Here is a 12954-nt window from a genome sequence, read left to right as displayed (position 1 = left end):
CTGGGAACAGGGAGGAATGCTTGGCATTTCAGTGACGTGCCTCATGACCTGGAAGTCATGTAAACTTGTCAGAGATGTTGGGAGGCAATACCCTGGTTTTTGGGCAAAACTCTACGTTAGAATTAGCTTCTACGAATAGAGTTTTTGCCCCCAAACCAGATCATCACCCCCAACGTCCCTACGTCACGTTGATGAAATGCTGGCCGTTCCTCCCTATTTTGGGCAGTAATTCCCTCCACTGGCCAGCGATGGAGACGTGGGGCCTGACAGTGGGAGACCCCTGTCCCCACTGGGGGTCCTGGCACCCCTATAATACTCACAATTCCATGAAGTGATAGAATTGCAAGACAAAGCAGGTTTTAAAATGCTGCTTGGGACAGAGTCAGGGAGGTTATGAATTGATCTTCCCTGGAGAGAAGAACTTATCTGATGGACTTGCTCTCTGATTGGCCAGCATCAGCACTGAGTGGATCCATTCCACTCTGGCTTTCACTCCATCCATGGGGCAGAGATAATCTCTGCAGACAGCTGGATCAAGGCGGGTCGGCGCTGCAGTTGTTGCTTGATGATGATGATATTGGATTTATATTCCGCCCTCCACACCGAAGAGTCTCAGAGCGGCTCACAATCTCTTTTACCTTCCTCCCCACAACAGACACCCTGTGAGGTGGGTGGGGATGAGAGGGCTCTCACAGCAGCTGCCCTTTCAAGGACAACCTCTGCCAGAGCTATGGCTAACCCAAGGCCATTCCAGCAGGTGAAAGTGGAGGAGTGGGGAATCAAACCCGGTTCTCCCAGTTAAGAGTTCGCACACTTAACCACTACGCCAAACTGGCTCTCTTGATCTCACAGCAGCATTTGACATAGTCTGAACAGTAACACCATGGATGGCGATAACTGGTGCTGTGCCAGCTACACTGGCTTTCAGTGGAGTACTGAGTCAAGTTCAAGGTTTTGTCACTGACCTTTAAGGCCTAAGTGGTCTGGGACCTGCATGTCTTCAGGACCACCTCCTCTGGTATGTCCCTGGGAGAGCATTACACTCTGCTGAGAACAACCTACTTGTGATCCCTGTCCTCAAATGGAGCCAGAGCTTTTTTTATCCTGGCTCTGACCTGCCAAATACCATCAGGGCTCTGCAGGACTTAATGCAATTCTGCAGGGCCTGTAAGGCAGAGATGTTTCGCCAGGCTTTTGTTTGAGGACAGCAATGGTTGGCACCTCTCTTTTTGCCACCACTTTGATTTGGCCTCCTCCTTACCCTGCCTGCAAGGAGGCAACACAGTTTGGAAATGAAGACAAATTTTAAAGAGTTATTTTTAATTAATTAATTAATTAACTTTGATATTGTTATCTCTTCTTGCATTTAATCTCTGTTGTAAATTGCCCGGAGGTTTGTGCACACAGAGACTGTGCAATTAATTAAGTTTGTTAAGTAAGTAAGTAAATGAATAAATTTCATTCTCCTTTTGAGTCACCTTTGGCTGTTGTCTGAAATCTAATGTCTGGATCAGTAGCCAGAGGGTTTGTCTTCTGAGGAAATAGACTTTGAGGGAGAATTTGGATTCTCAGTCAAGAAAGCCACAACACTTACATATATATACATATAGTACTGGAAGAGGAATTTGGCAGGAGGTTTCAGGAGTTAAGAGACAACTCCCAGACAAGCCAAATAGAAAAAAAGGAGGCATTGCTTCTTAGGCACAAGAAGAATAACTTCTGACCAGTAGAAAGGGATTGGGAAGAGAACCCTGGTCCGTGTTAAAAGAGAAGCTCTTACATTGCAAGAATTACTGGAAAGCTATAGTATCTAAAAGGAAAACCTAGATTTCTGAAGGGAGACACCTTGAAGCACTAAGACAAAGCTATGAAACTGTATTTAAGATTCTGAGAAACAGATGAAATATATAACAAGCAAAAACCTCTCTTGTGTGTTCAAAAACCTCAATTCTGTATATATTAGAAAGTTTTACCTCAGCAGCCTTTATATCATGAATCCTATATTTATATATTTCCTGCCTATTTATCAAAATCTTTATTCTATTTTGAAAGTTAATCTTGCCTCACGTGCCATTTCACAAGGGTATTTTAAAACAAGACAGCTCCTGTATTCCCTCTAGTTCCTGCACTGGGTCATAAGCCAAAACTGTGACAGAGTGGGATAGTTAAAGCTGATAAAATAATGAAGAAATGCACAGATACTGAAGGGAGGCTCAGTCACTGAGAGGAACTAAAATATTTTTGGCAGGAAAATTTGCCTGGGAGTGGGAAAGCTTCAAGGGTCAGTCATAATAACATCATTCCTGGCAAAACCTGGATGTGATGGCATCATGCTGGTTGATGCCTGAGAAAATGGGGCAAATTTAGGAGGTCCCTGAGTAAACCCAAAGAACAGCAGTTTTAACTGCTGGGAGGGGAGTAGTTCTTTTTCAGAAGTACTGTGGGCAAATCTTTTCATAGACAGCCCCCAATCTTAAATAATTCCTCACCTGCAATAATACAACATCTAATTTGTACATGGACATTGGTACCAGACCTTGCAATAAACCCATATATCAACTTTGCACACAGTCAGTCACAGTCACAGAACCTTTATTGGCATAACAACTCTACAACACAATCATTGGCCCTAACATCAACTACACCATCTCAAGCACATTTACTTTGCTCATCTTCTAACATTGTATATGCCATTAAATGCCAACAATGCCCTTTGGTTTTCTATATAGGGCAAATGGGTCTAACTCAATGTCAAAGTATAAATGGGCACAAATCTGACATCAAGAATCACAAAACTGAGAAACCTGTAGGGGACATTTCAATCTCAATAGCGGACCTCAAAGTAACTGTTTTATTGCAAAGGAATTTTAGAAACAGACTGGAATGGGAGACTGCTGAAGTACAAATTATTACAACACTCAGATCAATGGTACCCCCAAAGTTTAACAGAGATATTTGGTTCTTATCTTGCTACAGGTGCTAAGTCACTGAGCTCTCACTTATACTTATCTGTTTTTAAACTCTTTTATTAGCTGTGTGCTGATCTGCTGCTATTCCCAAATCTTGCCAACTGCTTTAATCCAATCTTAGCTATACTTTTTGGTCAGTTACTTGTGTATCTTTACTGTAATGAGCCCTTCCTGGCAACTAACTCACCCTCTCTACTTATATGTAATGGTTGAGGAAGTCTTGTTTCAATATATCTGAAGAAGTCTGCACGCATGCAAAAGCTTATACCCAAATTTAAATTTTGTTGATCTTAAAGGTGCCACTGGACTCAAACCTTGTTCAATAACAGCTCAAAGTGACAACTGGACTCCACTTAAAATTATGGCTGACTTCTAGACTTTAATTATCAGTTTCCCTGGAGGAAATGGCAGCTTTAGAGGTCAGACTCTTACTGAAGCACATAGCAACTGAACTCTTGCCTCCCGAAACTCTGCTTTCCCAAGGCACCACTTGCAAATCAAGGAATTTTCCAAGTCAGAATCGGCAAACCTACCAGAGGAAGAGATAAAGTGATGCCTCTAGCAAAAGAGCTTTCCAGAGGCAAGAGCCAACTTGGATAATGACACTCTGGCCTATCACCTCTTGTTTATTTTTTCCAAGTGATTCTCCAGGAAAATTAGTTGCTGACTAGGGAATTGTAGCCTTCATCAAACACTGAAAGGACTGTAAATGCATAAACCTATCTGATATCCAGTTTTCCCGTCTAGCCCAGAATCTTCTGCTACAGCTGAGAAGGCAGCAATCAGGCACTTCTACATGTCTGCCTTGTGCATGTCCTCTAGACTGACCAATGGCCCTTCTACTACGACAATTCTCAGAATTCCTTGAGGCAGCTTTTCTTTGCAAATGGAAAATTTGTAAGGCTCTTGATTTGTGCAGGAAAGGCCTGGATCCAAAACAAAGCATGCTTAAATTTTATATTCTTCTACTTTGTAGGTCATAAGGCAGATAATATATCCTTTCAGATTTTATATATGGCTGCCACTTGTATCAACAGCAGGTAATACCATCATGGTTATTAAAAAGCATTTCCTGGCTGGAGAGTAGCCATAATGTAGGTGAAGCCAAGCATGTGTTTTTATGGGAATAGGATGATATATTGGCACTATCACAACTAGCAAATGGAATCGACATCCCAATGACTTCAATCCAGATTGCTCCTTTTAAAAGCATTTCTGAAACCACATCTCAGAGTGGTCCACAGTAAAAAATGACTTATAATTTTTAACGAAATGAAACCCATCTTTTTGCCATGATAGTGTCATACTTGTGGGTAATGCAGCCATTAAGGCACTAGATTATTTATAGTTCTTTCTTGTCACTCACAGCCAACTTTGGAGCATGCAGTTGAAGCAATTTTCAGCCAGAATAACTGAAGCTTAAACAAGTATATTGCACCACAAAAATTTGCAGAGATTAAGGAACAGATTTTGTTTGCATTTATATCTCACTCCCTCTTTCTTATCCTCCCTCTGTGGTCTTCCAGTTGCTAAATGTAAAGCATGGTATCAACAACTTTTTGGCACAGAAGGTAGGGCTGCCAGTCTCCACATGGGGCTTGGAGATGTCCAAAAATTGCAACAGGAACAGGGTTTCATACAGTGAATTTCCTTCCGTTAATGAGCCGTCTATGATCATTTCAAACAATGACACTTTTTTCCTTGCCCTTTTTTGCTGGGTGGTCTTTCTCAGACTTTTTCAATGTTATAAGTTAAGCACTATAGCCAAAGAGTCAATGAAGTCACTATAACATTGAAGTGCTACAGTGGTTTAGCACTACAGCACTCAACTTAGAAAGTTAAAAAAAAAAGTCTGAGGAAGATTGCATGGCAAAAAAGGGCAAGGAAAAAAGCAGCATTGTAGGAAGCGCTATGGGCATTTTAAACAGCACAGCACAGCACAATTCAGAAGCACAATGAAGGGGTAAAAATGGGGGGGGGGGAGTAGTTTCCTTCAAAAGCAGCTCAACCACGCTTGCTAACCCGATTAAGCGGGTTTGTATGAACAGCTAAATAAATTCTGCTAGCAGCCAGTTACTGAAATGACTCTGAATTAGCAACCAGTTACTTAAACGGAATACAAAGGCAGTTTGAGAAGGGCCCATAAGCCACAAATGTAATCTTTTCACACAAAATCAGTTACTAATGTCTAAAATTTTCCTTTTTTTGGCTCTTGTTTGCTGTATATAAAGCCTGGTCTTTGCTAATAATCTACCCGTAATGCAGAAGTAAGGGGAAAGAGCCCTCTGACCTCTCTCACTGGTCATAAGAGTTTTCTACTAACAATGACACTTAATATCCCAGGATATCATTTCTGCCGGTCCAGTAAGGTAAAAATGTGGACAATTTTTTTTCTCCTGAAGATGCCTGGGATTATATAATAACTGCCACAAATCCAGGTATATTTATTAAACAAGTGAGCACATTCCCACAGTTCCATTCTGTTAATTTTTTATTGTTCCATTAACTGGAGGAAACCCCAAGATATAACAGAATCATGGATAGCAGTAATGCAGAACTTGGAAAACTCTGCTCATACCTTTTTTTAAAAAAATCCTTTAATTTAGAATAAATTTAAGAGAATCCCAAGGATTTATCAAGAGAAACCTCTTTTCCACTTTCAGCAAAATAGACCACCAAACACACAGTCCTGGATTTTTCTTTAAATCCAACCTTGCCTAATGCACAGGTAGCATTCAGAAATCTCGATAACAATGACAACAACAAAAAGTCTAGCTAACAATGTTTCTTAATTAAAAGGAGCCTTTTCATAGTGAGGAATCATAAATTGGAAGGGATCTCCAAGGTCTATTAGTCCATCCCCCTGCACAATGCAGGCAATTTGCAAATACCTTCCCCACAACCACAATGGCCCCTGCTCCATGCGCAGAAGATGGCAAACCCCCCCCAACAATGATGCAACCCTTCCTGCCCTCCCTCTCATGATGTGCCTAAATTCACAGAATCAGCATTGCTGTAAGAAGGCCATCTAGCCTCTGTTTGAAAACCTCCACAGAAGGAGAGCTCCCGAGGAAGCTTGTTCCACAGAGGAACTGCTCTAACTGTCAGGAAGTTCCTCATGTTTAGTTGGAAACTCTTAATTTCAACCTGCTGGTTCTGGTCTGACCTTCTGCCCCCCCCCCCCCCCCAAAGGAATCCTTGAGTTTTTGGCACAGAAGGTCATCATTGCAGGCAACAACCTATCTTCAATCAATGTTACTCCAAAAAAGAAAAGAATTTTACATGCATCATGGACCATTGATCTGAAAATGTTTTCCCACTGAAATCAAAACAAGCTACATTCACTACATACTTTATCATTTGTGAGAATGCCAGCTGAAGAGATTCATCAAGAGGCCAGAATATTTTGATTCAGAAGGGTCATTTGAGTCACTCTAAACTGTACCCTTGAGAACGGAGGCCCAAAGAATGTGACATTTTTGAGAGATGACATAACTGCTGAAAGACTGGTGTCCTTTGACTGGAATGTCTTAAACACTACCCACTATCAGAAAGAGCAAAGTTGGGGACACAAATTTATATACATTGACCTTTTGACAAAGAACAGTGTAATGACTTAAAGCACAAAAGTCACAAACTAAGTACTATGAGGTCAGTGACTAAATCCTGGAAATCTGAAAAGAGAAAAAAAATATAGAAAAGCAAATGTCTAAAGAAAGCACATAAAAATGTTGTTTCCATTATGTTTGTTTAGCTGAGATAACTATGTATTTAAAATTTAGCACTCCAGTGATGGTCTTGTGGATATTTTTCAATTCAAGAAGCACATACTACATAAGTGCCATCCAGTTACAGCTGAATTATGGCAACCCCAGCAAGGGGCTTTCAAGACAGGTAAGAAGCAAAGGTAGTTTTGCCTTTGCCTTCCTCTGCAGAGTCTTCTTTGGTGATCTCCCATCCAAGTACTGACCCTGCTTAACTTCCAGATATGATAGTGTTCCCAGCCTCTGCCTGGGGGTGGGAGTTCCCTCAATTTCAGGGCCTCCAACCCACCAGCACGGGGGGAGTCCTGCCCCTGAAAAGCTCCATTGGTGCTAAACATGCCTGGTGCTATGACATCACCTGGAAGTGACGTAATTGCGCTAGGCACATCATGTGGGGATGCTCTAGCATTTGGATAAAAAAAAAATCTATCATACCATAGAGTTTTTATCAAGATGCTAGAATATCCCTGCACAATTACATCACTTCTGGGTGACATCATAGCACCACATGTGCTTCATGCACACGAGGACAGTCCCCCGGCCGGCAGCCAGGTAAGACCTGGCAACCCGAAGATATGATGAAATTGGGCTATACCATGCCACTTTTGGTCCCAATAACTACAGAGGTGATGTATAAAAATGCTTTATGAAAGCCAGTATATGAACATTACAGTGTTATTAGTTGGGGAAAAGATACCAAGAAAATATTAAAGAATTAGCAACTTTTTTTCAAATCTATTACAGTAAGCTTAGTGCAGTATAGCAGCAAAATTATACCTCAATGAAGTCATAGCATAGCCCCCATAGATCAAAATGGATTCACATTCTATTTTGTTATGTAACTGATATTTAGGAACTGCATATGCTTGCTAGTAAGACTTCAGGCTGGAGTCTAATGCAACTGACAGTTCCTGATCTATGACAGTTCCTGACAGCTTCCCTTGGCAGGTGCCAACCGGTTCTGTCCAGAGGACTTGTGCTTAAGCAGAATGACTCAGCTCTGTATGCTGACTGATGCTTGTATATAGTTGTGTGTATATAACTGAGGAGAGCTTGTACAGTATATCCTCTACTATCGTATGTAATGTCTGGCGAAGCACTTTGGTCCAGTGTATACCAGGACAAATATAACTTGTATATCTGTAAATAAATGTATATAGTTAAGCACAAGTCAGTGTGTTGTATATTCTTAAGCCTCTTGAACCCAGAGCATACCGCGAATACGCCAACAGTATTGTGGTGCTAAACTCGGCCCAAGTTATGACAGAGACAAACTGGGGGTAATGCAACACATTAGATAGATTTATTACCTCCAAGAATGTGGCTCAAAGCCTGTGCACATCCCTCTACATCTTAAGCAAGGCACGCCTCTTCCTGATTGTTGTTGGCTAACAGACATCTATGGGAAGGGAAAAAAAAGACATGAAGGGATTAAAAAAAACCCATACATCATTCTTCTGAAATCTTGACTTCTTTACAACTACCATCCCTTATGCTGAGAAACTGAAGGCTCAAGATTAATAATATGTTGAAAGTTCATGACTCAACAATCCAGTCATAAATATTTCCACTCCCAGACTTGCCATAGCTGGGAAGCAGGTGGTACACAGCTACATTGGAGACATCCTAGTGCTATTTCTTGGCTAAATCTATTATCTAAATGGAGGCTCAAACAATAAAAATAAAGCATGTAGTAGATGTTTCCTATTCTTTTAGTGCCTAATATTCTGTTTCTTTCCAGGTTGTATGTTAACTGAATGGACATATTCATTAAAATGCAGCCAAATCTAATCAATCCTTTAGAGACAATCTGTTGTAGTTACACAAAAGGGAAAAGTGGAATAAGCTCATCAGTATGGATCCTACCAGGTTTTGTGTCAACATTCAAGAACAAATTTGGCATTTAGAGATACAAAAACAGAAAAAAGAGACTCAACTAGGTTATACTGATGCCACAAAACACTCATGGTTTACATTTTCACGTGGTATTGGGTGTCAGGTTTCAGATCCTCAACGTCCTTTCAATCTGATTGCTCTTGAACCTGAATCCTGATGCATGTGGTTAACTCAGTGACAAAAGAAGAGGTACTCCATAGAAGCTCAAAGGGTATTCTTGGTTTATCAGTATAAAAAATTCTAAGCTCTTTCCAGCACTTAAAATAAATCCCAGAGGCTAAACTCTGCATTGTATCAAGCTCTGATAACCAGATGAACACAAACCAATAACCACAGATCTACAAAAAAGTAGCAAGCAACACAGAGCCAAAAGCAAGTCAGCTATGTTTATCAAATCCAAGTAGAAGGATTACAATTTATACCTGAGGCATGTCAGAAAATTAGCATCCCGAGGACTCTTTTTGCTCTGAACAATTGTAGCCCTTGTGAAACACAAGATGAAAGTCTCTAAGATGCCCCAGACTCAAAGCAAGGAAGGCTATTCATTGCAGCAACAGCCAATGCAGCCCATTAGTGTGCAGGAAATCAAGCGAGTGCTTTCTAAACACCATCTGTAGTAAAAACTTGAACCCTCTCAAAAATAAAGACACTTTGTAGGTGCAGCAAAGGCAGCATGTTACTAAAAATAAATTGGCAATGTGGCATTGTAATACCACTGTCAGTGCTTCAGTTCAGTACCACAGAAACCCTTTGAAACAACCCTGTATGGTGGTCCAGTATTATCCTCTCTCAGATGAAGGTCTGAGGATAAGAGAGTGGCTTGCCTAGTAAGCAAGTCTGCAGTTGATTCTCTAACACAGGGTTGCATGGGTTCATTCTGGATTCCCACCTTGTGTAGAATATAGCAGTAATATTGAAAAAGCCTGAAACCTTCACAAAGATCTCATAGAGCCTGTGGTGAAGCTCTCCTGTTTCTCAAGGGAAATATGGATCCCAAGTAATGAACACCTGGGACTATTTCAGGTTAGGACAATGACACAACATGGAAGGTTAGAGTCCCTTCTCCATACACAACATGGTTCTGGTCTTAACTGGGCACTGCATATACAGGAACTGAGGAGAATCAACAACTCACATTACTGTGTTACATCTGACACAGGATCCAGACCCAGCCTTCATACTCCATAATACACTTCTTCAAACATAAAGTGTACAAAACCTTGCAAGAAGAATCCTTCATAACCAAATGCCTTACCATACCTCCCATCCTAAACTATATATCATGCTTTTTACACATGGATCTCAATAATGCTGGTAGTGGTTGTTTCAGGTTGGGAAAGTTCAGGAGAAAGGCAGACATCCCTACTCGCCTAAACAATGTTCCCAAAACAAATTGGGCCTCTGTGGTATTCTAAGTTGATCTGCCACTGTAAACTCCCCATTATCAGGGGTTGTTTTGTAAAAAAAAATAGGTAATGGAACATAAGAACATAAGAACATAAGAGAAGCCATGTTGGATCAGGCCAACGGCCCATCAAGTCCAACACTCTGTGTCACACAGTGGCAAAAAATGTTATATACACACATACACTGTGGCTAATAGCCACTGATGGACCTGTGCTCCATATTTTTATCTAAACCCCTCTTGAAGGTGGCTATACTTGTGGCCGCCACCACCTCCTGTGGCAGTGAATTCCACATGTTAATCACCCTTTGGGTGAAGAAGTACTTCCTTTTATCCGTCTTAACCTGTCTGCTCAGCAATTTCATCGAATGCCCACGAGTTCTTGTATTGTGAGAAAGGGAGAAAAGTACTTCTTTCTCTACTTTCTCCATTCCATGCATTATCTTGTAAACCTCTATCATGTCACCCCGCATTCGACGTTTCTCCAAGCTAAAGAGTCCCAAGCGTTTCAACCTTTCTTCATAGGGAAAGTGCTCTAGCCCTTTAATCATTCTAGTTGCCCTTCTCTGCACCTTCTCTAAAGCTATAATATCCTTTTTGAGGTGCGGCGACCAGAACTGCACACAGTACTCCAAATGAGACCGCACCATCGATTTATACAGGGGCATTATGATACTGGCTGATTTGTTTTCAATTCCCTTCCTAATAATTCCCAGCATGGCATTGGCCTTTTTTATTGCAAACGCACACTGTCTTGACACTTTCAGTGAGTTATCTATCATGACCCCAAGATCTCTCTTTTGATCAGTCTCTGCCAGTTCACACCCCATCAACTTGTATTTGTAGCTGGGATTCTTAGCCCCAATGTGCATTACTTTGCACTTGGCCACATTGAACCGCATCTGCCACGTTGACGCCCACTCACCCAGCCTCAACAGATCCCTTTGGAGTTCCTCACAATCCTCTCTGGTTCTCACCACCCTGAACAATTTAGTGTCATCCGCAAACTTGGCCACTTCACTGCTCACTCCGAACTCTAAATCATTTATGAACAAGTTAAAAAGCATGGGACCCAGTACCGAGCCCTGCGGCACCCCACTGCTTACCGTCCTCCACTGCGAAGACTGCCCATTTATACTCACTCTCTGCTTCCTATTACTCAGCCAGTTTTTGATCCACAAGAGGACCTGTCCTTTTACTCCATGATTCTCAAGCTTTCTAAGGAGCCTTTGATGAGGAACTTTATCAAAAGCTTTCTGGAAGTCAAGGTAAACAACATCTATCGGGTCTCCTTTGTCCACATGTTTGTTCACCCCCTCAAAGAAATGCAACAGGTTAGTGAGGCAAGATCTTCCCTTGCAGAACCCATGCTGAGTCTTCCTCAATAACCCGTGTTCATCAATGTGCCTACTCATTCTGTCCTTGATAATGGTTTCTACCAACTTTCCCGGTATTGAAGTCAGACTGACTGGCCTGTAGTTTCCCGGATCTCCTCTGGAACCTTTTTTAAAGATGGGGGTGACATTTGCTACCTTCCAGTCCTCAGGAATGGAGGCAGATTTCAATGAAAGATTACAGATTTTTGTTAGAAGATCCACAAGTTCAACTTTGAGTTCCTTCAGAACTCTCGGATGTATGCCATCCGGACCCGGTGACTTATTAGTTTTTAATTTGTCTATCAGTTGTAGGACCTCCTCATTTGTCACCTCAATCTGACTCAGGTCTTTCAACACCCCTTCCAAAATTAGTGGTTCTGGGGCGGGCAAAAAGTTCTCGTCTTCTACAGTGAAGACGGAGGCAAAAAATTCATTTAGCTTTTCAGCCATTTCCCTATCCTCCTTCAGTAATCCTTTTACCCCATGGTAATGGAGCTCATTAGCATAACTCATTAGCATATAGCGCCCCCCACCAGCCAAAAGCAACCCAACACAAGAAAAGAGAGCCCCGGATGAGCGAAGCCTGCTTGGGCTGGTTAGAGATCCAGCCAGCCCAAGCAGGCTCTGCAAGCCTGGGGCTCTCTTGGGCCACCCCCCCCCCCAGTCAAAAGGCCTACAAGCCATCCTCCACCCAAAATCACATAAGAAGTGAAGAAGGGGTGGTGTGGGCTTCTCCAGGGATTAATGAGGGCTGCTGGGGGTGTGGCAAAGCTCCTGGTGTCTGGCTGACTGCCTGCTGCCCTAATCTGGGAATTGTTATGCAGCTGCACCTACTACTCAATGGACAAGGTAGGTGGGGATGAGGAACAGGAAGCCTCAGAAACGTTCAGGAGCTGCGCTCCTCTGACTTCCTGCTGAATCTGAGGCCTGCCCATTATAATCATGTGTAAAATATAAAATGTAGTTTGGGTCTTATCTCCAGTACTCTCTGGTAAGATTTGTGGATCATATGGAACATACAGAATACCCCAGAAGTTACATGAAATAATGAAAACCAAAGCGTAACTCATTTCTCCTTTTCTGCTTAAAAGAAAAGTTTTAACCAGCTTGCAGATCACATTACAGTCACAAACATGCAAGGCTGCACAGAGATGGATTTGCTTGTTCACAACGATGAAACTGTCCATGTTATATGATGATATTACAGGGCTAAAAGCATAGCAACATTCAGATGCATCAACTAATGGGATAATTTGGGGCAGTATGTTTGAAAAACATAGTTAAGTGTGTATTTTATAATTGGTAAGGAAATAACTCCCTTTGCTCACTACTTTGCTATGATGAGCTACTCAGAGAAAGCATGTGGATATATTTTTATCTAACAAACGTTGAAGGAAGTGGGATAAGATACAGTGTGGTGTTATTTCTGGTTATTCAAGAATTTGTTTTGCTGCACAATAACAAGGAGGAAACTTTATTAAGGAGACAAAGAGACTGAAGCATACTGGTGACTTGATATACAAGCCGAGAACATTGGGCTACGA

At 41.7% G+C, this 12954-nt stretch overlaps 1 protein-coding gene across 1 annotated transcript in view; it reads right to left on the bottom strand.

Annotated features, from left to right (window-relative positions):
• The window catches only part of LMCD1 (LIM and cysteine rich domains 1), a 100531-nt gene that overhangs the window by 44387 nt on the left and 43190 nt on the right, over positions 1-12954 (bottom strand). Inside the window, exon 2 of the mRNA XM_060239600.1 lies at positions 8044-8132. Within this exon, the coding sequence (XP_060095583.1) occupies positions 8044-8132 (89 nt within the window). The remainder of the gene's footprint in view (positions 1-8043; positions 8133-12954) is intronic.

The sequence above is a fragment of the Heteronotia binoei genome, chromosome 5, assembly GCF_032191835.1.
Source record: "Heteronotia binoei isolate CCM8104 ecotype False Entrance Well chromosome 5, APGP_CSIRO_Hbin_v1, whole genome shotgun sequence".
Taxonomy (NCBI): Eukaryota; Metazoa; Chordata; class Lepidosauria; order Squamata; family Gekkonidae; genus Heteronotia; species Heteronotia binoei.
This window is presented reverse-complemented; position numbering and strand designations above follow the sequence as displayed.